The 18,345-nt window shown below is 35.0% G+C and overlaps 1 protein-coding gene and 1 pseudogene across 3 annotated transcripts in view; both read right to left on the bottom strand.

Moving 5' to 3' along the window:
* LOC144575922 (FBD-associated F-box protein At5g38590-like) overlaps positions 1–17,980 on the bottom strand; it is a 32,188-nt gene extending 14,208 nt beyond the window's left edge. Inside the window, exons 1-4 of one of the 2 annotated variants that reach the window (XM_078326179.1) lie at positions 17,013–17,980; positions 16,621–16,791; positions 15,963–16,132; positions 14,507–14,893 (exon numbers count right to left, since the gene is read on the bottom strand). In XM_078326179.1, coding sequence (XP_078182305.1) covers positions 14,761–14,893; positions 15,963–16,132; positions 16,621–16,791; positions 17,013–17,924 — 1,386 coding nt within the window. In that variant the 5' untranslated portion in view covers positions 17,925–17,980 and the 3' untranslated portion in view covers positions 14,507–14,760. Of the gene's footprint in view, positions 1–14,506; positions 14,894–15,962; positions 16,133–16,620; positions 16,792–17,012 lie in introns of those variants that run through there. The other variant, XM_078326178.1, reaches the window with a different exon arrangement.
* LOC144575975 (BIIDXI-like protein At5g11420) lies at positions 4,129–6,804 on the bottom strand (annotated as a pseudogene). Its single transcript, XR_013518573.1, has 4 exons — positions 6,373–6,804; positions 5,183–5,444; positions 4,723–4,949; positions 4,129–4,531 (listed from the first exon to the last, which is right to left on the bottom strand). The product of XR_013518573.1 is annotated as a BIIDXI-like protein At5g11420 (transcript).
* Positions 17,981–18,345: the final 365 nt, after the last annotated feature.

Below are 18,345 nucleotides of genomic sequence, written 5' to 3'. Positions count from 1 at the left end.
AATACAACCCATCCCGTCTAGTACCATGGCCAATGATCTTTTTCGTGAGAATATCCTGGATTACACAGTGATCAGGGAACATAAGCACAGCACAATTTTGATCCTTTGTAAGTTGGCTAACAGATATCAGTTTTGTTGCAAGGGAAGGAACCACAAGTGTATTTTTCATCCTTATTTGATTTGGTAATACAATTTCTCCTGCACTTTCTACAGGATAAACTTCCCCATTTGCATTAATGATTCCAGTTTTATGTGAAGTGCACATGATTTCTAATTCAGTTTTTTCATGTGTCATGTGGTCGGTTGCACCTGAGTCAATGACCCAACCTTCATTTTTTTCTCTTTTTGCTCAAATTTGAGATATTGCACTTACCCATGCTAGTTTTGAAAATACCATTTTTACCTTCACAATGATCTTCTCCTTTTGTTTGTGACTCAGTTCTTACTGCTATCTGCTGACCAGATTGGTTCGGTCCTGGCTGCTGCCTTGGCTCTGATTCAGATCCAGCTGCTGCTCCTTTTACAAATGTCGGTTTGATAAGCCGAAATGATATCTGTTGAAACCTAGGGTTTGTTATGTAAATTAAGCCAAGTTTTGTTGGAATTAATTTTAATTAGGTTAGAAATGTTTAAAAGTTCAAGTTACTGCTCTAGTTGTGTTTATTTTGTAGGTAATCAAGTGCTTGGAGCTTAACGGAGCAAGACGGGTGATCTGGAGCAAGACAGCACGAAGATGGAGTAGATTTCACATTTATTGCGGACCGCAATTAATTTATTGCGGGCCGCAACCAACTCAGACAGAACCATCTTCAATACAGCATTTCCAGGACCTTTATTGTGGTCCACAATAACCTTATTGCGGCCCGTAATAACTTCTCCAGCACAGCATTTTCATTCCAGCACACTCATTGCGGCCCGCAATAACCTCTCCAGATTTTTCTGCGCAGTCTGTTAACTGCCTCCACTCATTGAGGCCCGCAATAAGTCGGTTCAGAGCCCGAATTTGCTATTTTTAGGGAGTTATTCTTAGTTTTTATGAGGGGTATAAAAGGGGGACTTGTAGAATAGATAAGGGGACGTTTTTTTAGGCAGAATTTTCTGGTTTTAACAAGGAAAAACAAGGAATAGCAAGAAGAGAGAAGAAGGGAGGAGAGATCATTGATCAACCAGTTTTATTATTTTCTTTTCTTCCTTTGGAACTCTTTTATTCTTTTGATTTCATTTGTGCTTTAGCCATGACTGGCTAAAGGCTTTTCTAGGGTTGATTAGGGTTGTACTTGAAACTTTTGTTATGATTTAGTTAGTTTTGTTTTATATGTTCTTGTTCTTTGTTATGATCTATTCTTTATTTTAATTGATTGTGAGGACTTAATCGAAATCACATGAAACCCTAGGATTTGGTATTTGCAATTGAGAAATTGAATATTAGGTACAAACCATAAGGAATAGGGTATTTGATAGGCTAAGTACCGAGATGTGACGCTTGTCTTATACGGGCTTTACCTAATAATTTAGACAAATTGTGACAAGTACCGAGAGGTGAAAGACGGTTTTCTAGATTAATTGGGACAGTAAGAACTTAATGACTTTAGATTAGGGTAGCCAAGTACCGAGAGGTGACGTTTATTCTAATTTAAAGATGGTATTAATATAGAGATATCCCTTTGTACCTACAACATCCAACTGTGCCTTCATAATTAAAAGAACAAATTTAACAAACCAATTAGTCGTAACATTAGTGGATAGGAATCCTAAGAAACCCTAATTTCTCATTCTTGTTAAAAACCCGAATTTCACCTTTAGACTTTAGATAAATTCAGTTTGATCACCAACAAACAAACCATTTGAACAAACAACAACCTTTTTACTTCACTTTTACTAAATTAAATAGCTAGGTTAGAATTAATATTCCAACTTGTCCCTGTGGAGACGATCCCTAAGTACTACTTGACTAGGTTGTACACTTGCAACCGAATTAAGTATCAACTAGGATTTATTACTTGTGTTGTAATAATCTACATCACGGTTGCTGCTTGCTGGTCACCAGACTGGTTGCAGCCACAGTTGTTGCTACTACACCTTTTCCTTTCTCCTCATACTTCTTCTTCTTGTCACCTTTCCACCAATCCGGGTAGCCTACCACTTCGAAGCATTGCTCCTTTGTGTGTCGGTTTTTGCCACAGTTCGTGCACCATAGTTTTGTGCTATCAAATTTTACATCAATAGCACTTGAATGAATTATACCCTCGGTCATGGCAATAGGTTGAGGTATGATTTGTGTCGCCGGTTGAGGATTGTTTATGACAGCAGTTTGCATAGCTATCATTTTAGTCATCATTCTCGTCATCTGCTTAATCAGTTCAGCAATGGTGGTCGATTCTTGGGATTTGACTTCTGACATTGTTCTACCAAGTATGGATCGCTCCTTAGAGCAGTATAGCACAAGAAATTGAAGTTAAAGACAAGAAGGGCAACAATTTCTCTAGCTATACCGCCAGGCAACCACGCTCTGATACCATGTCAAAAATAATAATAATATAACTGTCAAAAATTAATAAAACAACTCAAGAACACAAGACTTCCATGAATCTCCCTTCCCTTCCTTATTTTTTATTTCTTTTCTTTCTTGATTGAATTACACAGCTCTTACATGCCTATTTATCAATTCAGAAATATTTTGTATATCATGCTAAACATGGAAACCAATCCTTAGAATTAATGACAAATAATCAAATACTATTTATTGCCTATTTCATTAGATATGATTGATATCCTTCAATTTCTTTTTTCCTTCTTTTGATTAGATATAGATCTTTTAAAGGATTTGGCTTGATCTCCAAGTTATGCTAGAACCGAGTGTAATCTTAACAGAATGATCTAAATAATTTTTTTTTATTGTTTTGAGATCTATTTGTATAAATCAGGTTGTGTTTATCTTTTTTATTTATGCATCGATTCTATGTATATATGTTACAGATAAATTTTATGTAAGTATGTCACTCTCTGAAGTGAAAATCACAACAAGACTTGCAAGAAAAATATGAAGAATTCACTAGCTCATACAAAATATGAAAGTGCATTCTTGTTTCACCTTTTTGTTTGATATTTTTTCAGATGTGCATATAATGTTGAGAAAAGAACAAGCACGCGCACACACACACACAGTCACACGAGTATTTTTGGAACTTCTTCCAATTGCTGTGCCAATGAAATTTGCTCTGTTTTTCTGTTTTGCTGTAACAGCAGTCTCCCAAAGAAGAGTCTTCCGCTGGTAGCCCGAAAAGAGCCCATGAAGCGTAAGATGTAGTAGCGAGTAATTAACACATGGTTTTTCTAATCGAGTTATTAAGTGTTTTCTCGTGTATGATATGTTTGTATTTTTGTTTGGCTTTTGTGAAATGATGTAGGACATTGAGCTCTCTGGTTTCTCGATACTTTAAGGTACAATGTTGGTGTAATTTGCATAGAAATAAAAGTACAGAATTGCGGAGTTTTATAAAAAAAAATTAATTAGGTTGTCTCAAACACTAGGAGCAGCAATTATGTCTTTACCTTGCCCAATATTTGTGCAAATTCAGCAGTTTTTTCGGGACATATTTGCGCTGACAATGAATGCATCGTAGAAAAAAAATTACATGTGACATTATCGTTCAAACTTTATGAAAGTTTGGAAGGTCCAGTAAATTGCGAGAGATATCTAACCATGAATATTTGGCGTATAAGTTGAAATTCAAAATTCCTCTGATCCAATGAGTATTCACGATAGTAAAAGTTCTTAACAGAGTTGGTACTCTCGTGATTACTACCATCAGGTAATAGCAATACTTTCATAAATAATAATTTTTTACCTTCACGGATAATTACATATTCTTGTAGTTACAGATAATTAAAACATTTAAAGTTTATAAAATAATCCATTTTTTTTAATTCTAGAAATAAAGGAAATAATTTTTGCAGTAATTTACAGTACACAAAAACTCGGACAGTGCAATGCTTAACAGCAGTATTAGTTTGCAGTAAAAAAAAAAAAAACCTGGTATTCCACGTATTAAAAAAGAGTTCCAAAAAGGGTCATGTTTTCTATAGAGCTACCACTAAAATTAAGTTTCAACAAACAGTTCTCTCCACTTAAACCAAAACCAATCATCCCTGAGATGCTGCACCTATTGTATATCAAAACACATACATCACATTTCCTTTCTGATCAAATTACTCAAAGAAGCCTTTAGCCTCCTGCCAAGATTGTGTGTACTTAAAACAGCCAAACATCATCAATAACTGGCCCACATAGGGACCCATCAAATTTCATATGGTAGTTAGAGCTAAGGAAGACGATGCGGGTTGTAATTCTTGTTGCCACAAACTGCAAAAAAGCCTTCTGGAAGCCACCGGTGCCGTTCGACACGTAGGACACCCGGAAAGTTTCTCGGTCTGCATAGACCTCAACCAACATATAACCTATGCAACCATCAGCTGCATCGCCTACTAAGAACGTCAGAGAATAATTTTTCCCAGGAGTTGTTTCTACAATCTGCAAGCCAAGCCCCAATTATTAAAAAACTGAAGTTATTTATATTAATTGTGAAACAGGATTCTGATATGAGAGATAATGATACCATACTTCAATTTTTACTGAGCTTGCCAGTTAGATTATCAACAATTGGTTTTGACTAGACTATACAGCTAGGTTGTCATGGTTCATGTACAAATGTAGTTACAAACCTGTGCCAAGGCGCTCTCTCTACCGGCAACAAGCTCGACTGCACGCTCCCCCTGAGGCACCGCGCAATGGCCAGAGTCAATGTACTTGACAGCCTTCAGCGACTCCACCATCCATACCGGTAGCGGTGAGTTCACATCTTCTATCATGGGCGGAATCAGCACACCCCACGAAGTATTTGCAAACATGTAAGGACCCTCCTCAAAATTGCCATTCTTTAGCATATTATCTAAACAGTTGTATCAGTTTACTATAATGAAAAAAGTCAAGGTAGGTAATAAAACTAGACTGTTGGAATATTTGGTGCTTCTTAATTGGAATATTTTAGCTCTAATAAATGGTAAATAAGCACTAAGTTGCAGTGGTAAAATAAAATAAATAAATACATAACCAACTGTTTAAATTATAAGAAATAATTAATAATAAAATATATGAAGAAGGAAAAGATATCATAATGATTACATTCAGTAAGAGGGGGTGGATAAAGAGTCTGGATCGCAACTGAGTCAATAAGGGGCCCACATGAAAAGGGTTATGGATCACAAGTTCAACGTAAGGATAATTTGCCTGGAAGCACCACGCATATGAATCCCATCCGTCGCTGCTGTATATTGACTGGAAGCACCAGACTTGACTCAGGGTAGACCGATATATTCAATTGCTCATCTTGTGCGCATGTGCGAACAGCACTAAAAGTTATTGCATAGTAGCTTCCTGTCGATACCTGTTCAGAAAAGAAAAAGGAATTTTTCAGTCTTGTATAGTAACTGCTTTGTTTACATATTATTACTAGAGTAAGTCTATGGTACTATGCATATTACGATTTGTTACTGTGCTACGGCTCTATATTCGAGTTTTCAAATCCTAACGGTCAATCCGAACCGTTTATTTTGTTCTCCATATTAATATGTGTTTGGAGACCAAATTTTACATTTTTTTTGAAATTTTTTTACTATTTTTTTAGATTTATTGAAAATCACTCTTTTTGGATGGTCCAGAATTTTCAGATCAAGTGATTTTCTAAATATCTAAAAAAATAGTAAAAAATTTTCAAAAAATGTAAAATTTGGTCTCCAAATACATATTAATATGGAGAACAAGATGAACGGTTCGGATCGACCGTTAGAATTTGAAAACTCGAATATGCATAGTACCATAGACGTAGCACGGTAACAACCCGTGATATGCATATGCATAGTACCATAGACTCACTCTTATTACTATGTACCAGTTGCAATCCACATTACCTATATTTACCAATTCTCTCATTAGTATATTATGTTTCTTACCAGAATATATACTGGTGTGCAGTCAAGGTCAGGACTCAGGAGTTCAAATCAGCCTAGCTCTCTAGCTACTACTATTGTATATTATGTTTAATACTTTTTAATTGTAACAGATAGATATATTTCAAAAGCAGGGTACAACATGAACTGGAAGTATTAAGAATAAATTAGTAATTGACACTTTCAATGGCTTAACTTAGTAAACTATGTTTGTTTGGAAACCCTCTATTGCTCTATCTCCTCATTATGATTACAAAAGTTCTTTTAGTTGTATTGATACAATTTTTCGGAAGGCATTTAACCTGGTGGCCTTCAAAAATAAATAAAATTAAGAAGCTCAATAGACAGTATATTGATTAGATTTACTGGTAAGCATTGTTTTATTGACGCATCATTGCCTAGACGAACTGCATAGGCACCCTCTGGGACGATTAGGTGCATATCACCTTGCATATGGCCATATTCAATGTACTCGATGAAGCCTGATATCTCCAAATGAGGCAGCGCATATTTGCCAATCATTTCGGTACCGTTCAGTTCACTTGGGTTGGGGCCTTCCATGAAGTTGCCATTGGGTAATAAGCCTGCATGAAAATTTGGAAAAAAAAAAATGAAAGATATATATGACTTATTTTGTTTCAAGGGATAAGTTTCCGTATAAAGAACTAAACGAAGGCATTGAATTGATGTGCTGGTAGCTGGCCTGAAGGCGTAACGTGCCAGTGCCAAGCAGTGATATGATTTTGAAATGAAGAACTCAAGAAGCAAAACTGCAAATAAAACTGATTTTGTATGCATTCACAAGATTTCAGTGCTAAATTAACATCAATAACACAAAAGTAGGACTAGAATCAGAGCTGGTATCCTTTTGATACAAGCACACTACTTCTACCCACTACATAATGTTATATTGTTAGGTCCAGATGCCCCACGAGAAAGTCACTTCGGCTTTTCATCAAGCACCTTGTGTTCACAAAGTATAATCCATGGTCCATGCATGGAATCCATCTCTTAAAATCTCTATAAATGGCAGTGCTCATACCTCATTAATTACCCCAATGATCCTATTAACGGGTCTACGTTATCAAACCCATTGGTCTAAATAAGCCCGTTAATCTGACGGATGAGGCACACATCAGACCCCGTTAATCCAACAGTTCACATTTTTCCATGCGCGAATCTCAACGAAAGAACTTTTTATGTGCGAATCTCAATCAATATCAACGGTTGGGATCGTAATATAACAGGTTGCTGTGTCGGTACGAATTCAATTCACCAAAGTGATCTCAAATTTTGAATCCGGACCGTCCAATTAATTTTTTTTGACATAAATATTAAAAGAACCTGTTCATTCTAGGGCTGGCAAAAAAATTCGAGGTTCGTGATTCGATTCGGGTTTGATTCGAGTTTAATTCGATTCGAAATGGGTTCGAATTGAAACGAACCAAACCAGGTTCGGTTCGGAATTAATTCAAACCAAACCCAAACCTAGCCTGATTCGATCGAAATGGGTTCGATCATTTTTATGGTTCGAATCTCATAATAACATTGGTCGTCCATTTACCTGATGAAATTAAAATCTAAGATAGAGAGTCATAATTTAACTTAGCCGACACTCCCTCGCTCTCGAATCTCAATAACCTAGTTCTCTCTCCACCTCTCCCTAACTTACTCTCCATCTAGCTCTAAAATCTAGCTGACGCTCTCGGCGACTGGCTGTCTCTCCGGCTGTCACTCCTCTCTCCGGCCTAGATGACTCTCTCCTCTCTCTTCGGTCGTCTCTCATAGTTCATACCAGGAAAGCCGTCTCTGATGTATTTTTTCATGAACAATTTTTCAACTTAAAAACACTCATTTCATAGTTCATACCGGTAAAAGGAAGCCATGTGAATTGTCTCGCGAGAAAAAATTAATGTATAAACTACCGGTATAACTAGGACTGCTAAAAAATAATTTAGTTTGTGATTCGATTCGGGTTCGATTCGAAAAATGTGTAGTTCGAAATGGGTTCGGTTCGAAACGAATCAAATCAGGTTCGGTTCGAAATTAATTCAAACCAAACTCAAACCTAAAGTAAGTTCAGTTCGGTTCGGTTCGTTGCCACCCCTAGTTCATTCTATCTCAGAAATTGATCCGAATTCTAATTTGACGATCCAGATCCAAACTCAAAATTAGAGTCAGTTCAGAGATTCCGACTTGTCGGTACTGTCTGGTATTAAGAAATTATTTACTTGTTTTGAACTTTGTACCTCATTAATATTGTTGTTTTCTTCTCGCTTTTTTTATAACATATTCAGAAACAGTAGTCAGATTCTTTGCTTTCCTGATTTCCTCCCACTATTGAGAGAAATTATTTTTTTAATGAAATGGAAACCTTGTTGTGCTCACTAGTATTTTTTGGGAGACTAACCATTGAAAATTAACAGAAACAGTACTTAGTTATGTGTCCATTCTTACCTCCTGTTTGCACATGAATTAATAGTTAATTTATATTTCCCTTTTATTCTAATGATATTTGGTGATGAAGCACAATTAGTTAAAAAGAAAGAAAGATAATGTTAGGGAAATTTTGGAACAAATTGTTGGAATATCAGCATTTATTAAAGCTATTTGAATTCAATGTAGTAGTTGGCATATGATATACGCTGTACTGAACTCTTTTTTGAGAACGAAACGTCGTTTTCTTTTCAAAATCGATGTTGTCCAGAGGAATGCATATCCGATAGACACTGAATCAAATCGGATCAGAACAGCCACAACTTAGATAGGAGAAAGAAGAGGGCACTGAAACAAACTGAACCGGAACAGTCACTACTCAGTCAAAAAAAAAACACTGAATCAAATCGAACCAGAAACTGAATCAATCAAACCAAAACAGTTACCACTCAGAAAGAAAAAAAAATGAAAAATGAATAAATAGAAGAGGAATAAAACAACTCTTTGCATTAGGAAGATTCTTTCTTTCATAATGTTTATCTAGTACAGGTGTCAACTAAAAAGAAGCAATTTTTTTATTAATAATTAATTAGCTAGCTTTGACTTGAAGTTGGCAGGCTTCTGAGCAAGATGTATGGAATCTAAACCGATCTAGGAACTTAAAACAACAGAAGCCATGTGTTAAATTTAATGGAGTTCACAAAATATGCAATCCCAATGATCATATTCAAATAATAGTAAATATATATAATTAATTTAGGAGGGCTACGGTTTACAATGCAGAGATGGTGCTTGAGTTTACAGATCTAGACCCAATTGTGTCATTAAAAGAAAACAGAGAGAGACCCTATTGTCATTTGTTAAGCAAGATAAATTACTGCAACTTTATTTGGAAGATATTGAGATTTTTTTTGCAGTTAATATAAAGGTAATTATGTGTTAAATTTTATAGTTTTAGTGTAAATCCTATATATTAATATGCATTCCAATTTAAAATTGGCTTTAAAATCTCTCAATCAGATTTCAAACCTCCGACCTCTCACATAAATAATTGTCTATAACCAGTGTTATTAAAACCGGACCGGACCGGCCGGTTCGGCCGAAAAAAACCGGAACCGTAGTTAGATCCGGTTTGGTTCTTTTATTAGACCGTGTAAGTACCAGAACCGTTAAAACCCGGGTCATTTGACCGACTTTTGATTAAAAAACCAGTAAAACCGTGTTTAAAAAACCGGTTCTTAACGGAGCCAAAAAACTTATTAAATCTCCTTGCGAAAATTACGTTTCATTTGGCTCTTTCCTTTCACTTCTCTCATACGATTGGAAAGAGATCAAAATATGCAAATAATTAGAACGATTCATGGAAACAGGATCCCTCCACAAGCACATGGACCAACTCAGATTCTCAAGGTTCAAAGTTCAAGCAAAAAAATCTACAAAGACAACTCAAGCTGAAGCAACAATGGTCCATATCGTCATCCAAAAGCCCAATCTGTAAGTTCTCGAGTAAATACTAACACTAATTGATGAATTTGTGTTTGTATATGATAGTTGAACTACTCGTATTTGGTTAACACCCATTGAATAATAAATGCCTCTAACGTGTTTGACAAAATGCTTAAATGAACATTTCAGGACGAAGTAATGATACACTACGAGTTATTTGAGTGACATGTTATTCTTAGGTAAAAGTTGTATGTTTTATCTAAGAAAATATATATTCTCATTATTTCTTGTTAGAAGAGTTAGATGCCAAAGTAAATATCTAGATGGACTTGGAAATATTAATTTATAACTATTTTAAAAAACCAGCGGTTGAACCAATCGACCTACCGGTTCGACCAGTAAACCATTGACCCAAAGCTTTACCGGGTCAATGTCCGGTCCGGTTTTAATAACATTGTCTATAACCAATACTACATATTCATAAACTAGATAAATCACACCAAAAGAAAAGAAAAACATCAAAACGAACACATAATAAAGGCCAGACTAGAGTTCAGAACATCAATAAACAATAGCAGTAGCACAAGCCATATCTACGGACAGCTATATATCAAACAACTAGAGAGCATTGCAACCAAAAAAGGAAAGTACTATGAACTATATATGAAATTTAAACTTGTGCACAAATTACATTTATTAATTATATATATATAACTAACATTAGGTCAAATATGCTATGGTTCTTGATTTCAATGAAATCGATAGTAAATACCACTATTTTTCAAAAAAAAATATACATAACTAACATTTGCGGATCAATCAGTATCGATGGACATCAGATCAAATTTGGTATTCAATTAGTACCGTTTGATTTGAATGGTCCTGACCTAGTATCGATCAAATTTGTTCGTCTGATGTCCATTGAATCCATTCGTTCCCAAAAGCATGCATCATTATTAGAAATTAATTAGAAAGAACGGAAAGAAATCATACTATTAATAACAGCCCATGAAGTTTGAAAAGTGGCGCAGAACAGTATGAAGAGCATAGCATAGCTAAACATTTTGCCCTAGTTGGCAACTTTTAGCAATTGGAGAGAGCTAGGAAGGGGTATATTATATAATCGGCGCGTGGAAAGCTGACAAATCAGCTTATTAGTATACTATATTATTATAAAATATTTAGTGTTTTTCCAGTACTGTTGACCCGAATAAATTTTAGTTACCATCTTAATTTTATAAAATTTAATTTATCGTTGACTTTTCAAATGCCCAATTCTATTTCCACAAATATCAGCGTGATATTCATATTTTGTAAATATTTTGTAATTAAACATTGATGTATTGTTAATGGAATTAACTAAAGGATAACCATAATTAAATATCGGTGTATTTTTTGAAATGAAACATCAATGTGTTGTGTCCAAACTTTATATAACCATAATTATTGTTAGAAAACTATAATTTGGAAAGTTCGCAAAGAGACGAAAACACAATCATAATTACAAAAATATTGTTTAGGACCTCAGCGATTATATATTTTTCTACGAAAACACAATCACACAATCAGGATATTTAATTTGACAATAATTAACATCTTCAAAATAAAGTACCAATATTTAAATAATGTTTATATTTATTTTTGTTATATACCATGATCCATTAATTAACTATTTAAAAAAAACAAAAATCCACGCAATCTCAGATTGCATACCTCATTTTCCAAAAAAAAAAAAGAAAAAAAAGATCGACTAAAAATATTTCGATCCGTTGACGTGATATCTCCGTGATTTCGTTTTGAAGTCGGCACACTCAACTAAAATCGGACCGTTTGGAACTGGATCCAAACTTCAGCTTCGTATAAAATCAGATGAAAGAATCCTTGTAGTTGGACACAAACTAGAATGAAACAAATCGTAATATTCTTATCAACTAGTTTATCAATGTTAACACAAAAATAAAATAATTATAAAAATCTTCACTAAGCAAATATGTTGCCTTTCGTATTTATTTTCTAAAAGATATTTTAGAATTATTAACTATAGAAATTAGTGTAAACTAGAGAAATGAGATAAGTTGTATAACAACAATAATTTTTCTAAATGAACCACACAAAAAAAAATGATATTGCACATTGTTGCTAAATTAGTTCATAGTGCATTTTTCATGTTGTCATCCATAATAAATGAGATCCTTCATTGTTAACTACACTATTTCAAATAATTTCTCAACATTATAAATTAATTTGTAACAAAAAATGAAATTATTTTATATGATACTCGAATAACATTAGAGATTAAAACTGACAAGAATATTATTTTGTATGCTACTTGAATAACATTATTTTATATGATACTCAATTGGGTCGGAATGTGTTGGGGAGTTGGCCATGGCAGCCGCCTGAAGGAACGGAGAGAGGATTTGAGGGGGAAGCACTTGCGGAGAGGTTTAAGAATCACTTTTTGGGGGTTTAAGAACCTGATTTCATCGGTCTGAGTAGGGGTGCAAACGGGTTGGATATTATCCGATTCCATATCCGAAAATTTAATACGGATATCTGATATCCGAATATCTGTGCGGATACGGATACAGATATAGTTTTGAATTTTAATTATCCATGTCCTAATAGTAGATATATATTATATAATTTAATATGAATTATGAAAAAAATTATGTTATTCACTATTATAAAAAACGGATATCCGTATCCGGTTAATATCCAATCTGTATCCTTATCCATCTAATATCCAATCCGTATCCGTATCCGGAAAATAAAAACAGATACGGATATGGTTTTACCACTATTTGATCCGTATCCGATCCGTTTGCACCCCTAGGTCTGAGTGAAGTAAGTTAGAACATGGTCCATGAGCAGAGTCCGCTAAAACCAAATGAGATCCTTGGAATTAGACAAAATGATGTGATATTTTTAAAGTTCAGGTGCTCATGAGTCATGACCAGCTATATTTTAAAAATAAAATGGGGACTGAAATTAAAATGTGATATTTTGCAATTTCAAGAACATCTTTTTCCTTTTAAAATATGATTTATCATTAATTACTCGACTAGTTTCGTTTCAGAAAAAAAAAAAAAATGGGTATTGGTTAATTTGACCTTTTTTTACTGACATTCTTCATTGAGCATTTTCCTTTCCTTTCCATTTTACTTATCAAGTCAAGAAAGATTTGTCTGTGCTATGAACAACTGTTGTAAATTTTATCAATTGTAACTTTGTAGATTGCCTCTACCAAATTTTATCATATGATGTTTATTGTTGTTTTCTATGTACTACAGTGAATTTGTGCATAGGCTGCTGGATAGTTTCAGTTTTTTTTTGTTTCATTGAATAATACTTAATTACTCATGTAGGCCAACAAACATTAAAAAAAACAGTTGCATCATATGGGTGTCAAACACGTATGAGATCAATTATATAATTTTTTTGCGGAGAATGAAAGTCAATTTGCAGTTTTATGTTTTATGTTATTACATAAATATAAAAATTTTGAAAAAAAAAGTTGGGAGCCCATTGACTCCCATTGCTCCTTCCTCACTCTGCTCTTGGGCGTACCTGCGACGACGCACCTAGTTATTTACGAAGTTTATATATTATTAGCATATCTGCATATGCGTGGAACTCCTTGTGACTGATCAAGCGTATTACTATTAGCATACGCTTTTGTTTTATGATTTTAGTACCCTTTTAATTATGATTAAAGATAACGTACCAACTTGGTTTTAATTAATTAAGATCGAAGATTTCTCTTTGTTTTCGATATTTAATTGAACTTTCATAGCAATTGGATATTATTTGGAGCTTGCATTGATTTTGATAACAGAAACGGGAGAATATATTATGCGATTTCGATTCATATATGGAAGATCCAAGAACAATATGGGTTCATATAAATGATCTCCAATATATGCTTCTCTACTGGACCAGGATTATATATATATGACTGGTTTTAGACCTCTTAATATCTGTCAAATATCAAACATTCCTTGTAGCCCATTAATATATACAACAACAAATTGGCATAAGCTAGAAATGATATCCAATCGGAACTAAGGTTTATACGACTAAAATAATATCGGACCTTGTGTACAACTTTGCTCTTTATTCTCCACCATCCTTTCTATGAACTACAGTCTACAAGTACTCACAAAACAAAAAGGAGCGAAATCAGTTTAGGCTTACAGCAACAATTGTTGCCTTATTGGAGTTCAAGTCTATGCATTTTTCCAAAATTACGAACAATATTAAATACTTGCAGTTATTTAATCCAGTAAAATTAGTCATGGAATCTGAATGTTTTACTATACCACTACTTGCAAATAGTATTAATTCATCGGTGAGATACAATTGCAAGTAACTATCTTGGCTGTCTGAAATTAACCAAGCCTCACAATAGTCAAAGATTCAATTTATCTAATAAGCTTACCAAGTGGTCCTTTTTCATACAATAGGAGGTTTAATCTAATTGGCAGAATTTAGTCCTAATTGATTATGAACAAGCTTTAATTTTTCATCACATGGGCAAAATTCAACATATTGAAAAGGGGGGATGGGGTGGGGGAGTGTTTTTTGTTTTTTTTTTGTAAAAGAAGCATATATGCCCATTTGAATTAGCAAAAAGATAGTCATAATTACACATCCACCATCATCAAAAAGCACCCCGAGCTACCCGATTTGTAAACCAAATGAACGACCTCAGCATAGTGCATCATTTGATCAGATATTCTCTATATCTCTACCCTAAACTCTCTATACGAAAACATAGCAAAGTTAATAAGAGAAGCATAACTGTTTGGTTGGAAACTTATTACAAACCATGACATGGCACATAAAAGCTAGATATAAGCATAATATCAACTAAGCAATCTCAGAGGTGTCCCCGGCAAGCACCACAATCTCAGGAGCTCCAGCCCATTCTCTTAGTGGAATTTCTTCACCCTCATCAAGAGTCAAGTCACCATTGCTTGCACAACTTCTGCCTTGATGTTTCCTGACCAGTATTGAATTAAAGAAAGTATAAGGAATATGAGTGATCTATTTGGTTTTGGGTTAATTCCAGTAAAGCAAATGTCATTGCGATGCTTCCACACAGACCAACACATTGCACTAATCACTATCAGAGCAGCATTTTTTGTTTAGAAGGTAGAGTTTGGACAAAGTATAATATATCATTAAATTTGGACCCAGTCATAAAAACATCCTTGAATTTCCCCATCCATAACCATATAGTTCTAACAAAAGCACATTTTACAAACAAATGACCCACTGTTTCCACTAACCACAAAAGTGACATTGATTAGAACCAATCCAATCTTTTTTAACTAAAAGTTGCTTGGTCAATATTTTCCTATTATCCAGTAACCACATAAAGATCTTTATTTTAGGAGTAATAGGTAGTTTCCACCAGATGGCATATTTATCATTGTTAACCCCTCCAAAAACTAAGAATTCATATAAAGAGTGAACATAAAAGTGAGAAGATTTGTCCCATTTCCAAGATATCTTATCATGAGCATGGGTAACGGCGGTTATACTAATGAATCTTAAAATTTCATTAATAAAGCTTAGTGCACAGCCCTGCTTAGTAACAGGGACTTGAGGAAGTTTTGAAATCCTGGTTGTGTTTGTATTTGTGACGCTCTTGTATTATTATTTAAGAAAAACTGTATAAGAGGGAAGTCACCGATCATATCTTGTTAAAACGTTAAAAGTGACACTTCAACTGAGTTAAATCAGCGAAAATGAACTCAGTGTATTTATAACTTTTATCTAAAGAAATAAATATCACCAAAGATCAACATAACACTAAGCAAAATAAACACATTTCACATCAACCTGCATGCATATGCCCAATTTGAGTCCTAACTTCACATAACAGTGAGAGAAAAACAAAAGTATTTGAAGTATTGCTTTTGATAACATGCTTTAAACATAATTAAAGCCATGTCAACACAACACACAGCTAGGATATTTAGTTCCAACAAAAATTATCAAAACAAACAAAGCAATGAAAATGACTTCATTTAGCAGGACTATGCAAGTCCTAGTTACGAGCTTACCTCTTAGAGGAAGATTTCTTACTCAGCAACTTGATGACTTCTTTACGATTCTCTTCCAAATGGAGATTTTTGAAATAAGCATAGCTGTAATTACCATCAGCATTTTGCGGCAGCTTTGATTGCCAAGCTTCCCTTTTCTTTCTACTTACGAAACGGATATAGCTGGAAACCTAAGCATGAAACAAAATGTATATTTATATAGCCAGTAGCAATATGCAATTGGAAAGAAACCTAGCCCCTTTACATCACATAATAAAAACTAATTTAATGCATCCCACGGAAATCTCAACCATAGTAAAGGCCCACATAATTTGATCCACCGAGTGTCGACATATATCAAGGCCCACATAAATTTACAACTAAATAGGATTGAAATTGGCCAGGTCCCCTTAGTAGCTAGTCTGCTGGGTTTGAAAAATAAATAACAAAGTGTTCAATCCCAGCCAAAGCCCCATTTAGAGCAAAATGGGTTAAATCTGCATAACATCAAAATATGAGCTCGTCATAAACCAGACACAGATTTTATTGGGCATAGTTAAGGTTAGACCAAGCAACCAAAAGACTATTTTCATCGATGAATCTTCACACATTCATACTGAAGCACATATAATGAAATTCTTAAAATGAAAGTTCCAAATATTAAAAAAAGGTGATGCACCTTATGAACAAGCTTCAGTGACTTCAGAGCAGGACAATTATGGAGCATGGTGTTGACAGCTTCAAGATTGTGCTTGTGAAAGCAAAGGGTCAAATCCAAGTGCTCCAACTTAGGAAACTTTGGCACATTTTTTATTGATTCCAACAAGATTGGAGTTGGATACTTCCCATCCTGTAGAAATCATATACGTGTCTAGAATATCCATGTAAAGCATCAACATACAATTGTACCTTGCATCACCAAGTAATTATATAAAGTTGTTGTACCAGTATCGGATGCAATATTGTTTGAAAAAAGGCGGTCAATTGATAGGTTCAGACACTCATATCTAAACAATTAAGATGTGCAGAAAGAAAACATAAAAAAAAATTAAGAGAGGTAAAGTGTATGACAACGTCCTCCTCTGAATGGAGATTTAGCTCTTCCACATGTGAGATACAGTTCAGCAGCCCAGCAAAAATACTGCTCTCACTAATCCAAAGAAGTTTGATCACAGCTTTTCTTAATACAGGGACTTTTGCATGGATGTGGCACAGATTTCCAAGATCACACTGATCTTCCAAATGAAGTGACTCCAATGAAGGAAGAGATAACTCCAAAATATCAAGCTTAGTATAGTCGGTAGAAATAATCAATTTGAGTTTTCTGATTGTCAGGGAGGAAAGGCTAAGCTCAGGAGTGCCTCTTATATCAAGATGTAAATATTCCAGAGAACACAATTCAGAGAGAAGTTTGTTGAGATCGACCATATGAACCCCAAACAATTGAAGGGAAAGGCTTCTCAGACAGGTTAAATTGATTCCGGAAGGAAAATTAAGTTCTTGAGATTGGCCACTTAAGCAATGAAGGGAGAGACACCTGAGAGAGTTAATAGTAAAGACAATGGGGAGAATAGGTAAGAAATCTGACAACAAGAGATGTTGGATGGTGAGGTGGCGCAAGTCAAGGGAGCGGGCCTTGGCAAGCAAGGACGAAAGCATCGCCATGGTATTTTGCCTGTCACAGTAGTATATCTGACAGTGGGATAGCTCTAGTCTCAACCTCTCGAGGGGGTGGGAGGGATTGCGGCCAAGCAGCGCACGATTAACCATGGCAATGAAGTTTTCACATGGTGGCCAAGGAAGGTCTTTGCTGATGAAATCAAAGGAAGGAGAGGCCTCCCATAGGTGGCGGAAGCGGCGGCATAGGACGGAGGTGCGAGCGGCGATATGAGTGGGGAGTAAGGAGATGATTGTGATAAGCAACGCGTCGGGGAGATTAGATTGGCGGTCGATTAGGTCGGAATCTGTTGGGGAGTTGGCCATGGCAACCGCCTTGAGGGTTTTAGAGATGGTTTGAGGGTGAAGCACTTGCGGCGAAGGGGTTTTGAGGGTTTTGATCTCATCAATGATCAGATCAGTAACATCTTAATTTGATTCCGTAAAACATGGTCCATGAGCCGAGCCCACGAAAACCAAATGAGACCCCTGGAAACAAACAAACTAAAATGTGGTCTGAAATTATTTTGTAAGTTCAGGTGTCATGACCATACTGACAAATTAAAAGTTCGAATTCGGTTCAGTGAGTTCGAAAATTCGTAATTTGGATATAATTCAAAAATAATTTGGTATAATAAGAAAGTAAAAAAAAAAAAATTGGTTTTTTTTTGCATTTTTCTCGCGAATAAAATGTATTATACGTTTCTTTTGTGTTTTAAACGGAGTTCGGTTAGAAAACGTAAAAAAC

This window comes from Carex rostrata, chromosome 24 (genome assembly GCF_964058835.1).
Source record: "Carex rostrata chromosome 24, lpCarRost1.2, whole genome shotgun sequence".
In the NCBI taxonomy this organism is placed as follows: Eukaryota; Viridiplantae; Streptophyta; class Magnoliopsida; order Poales; family Cyperaceae; genus Carex; species Carex rostrata.
Note: the sequence above shows the minus strand (reverse complement) of the source record. Positions and strands in the feature narration are given on the sequence as shown.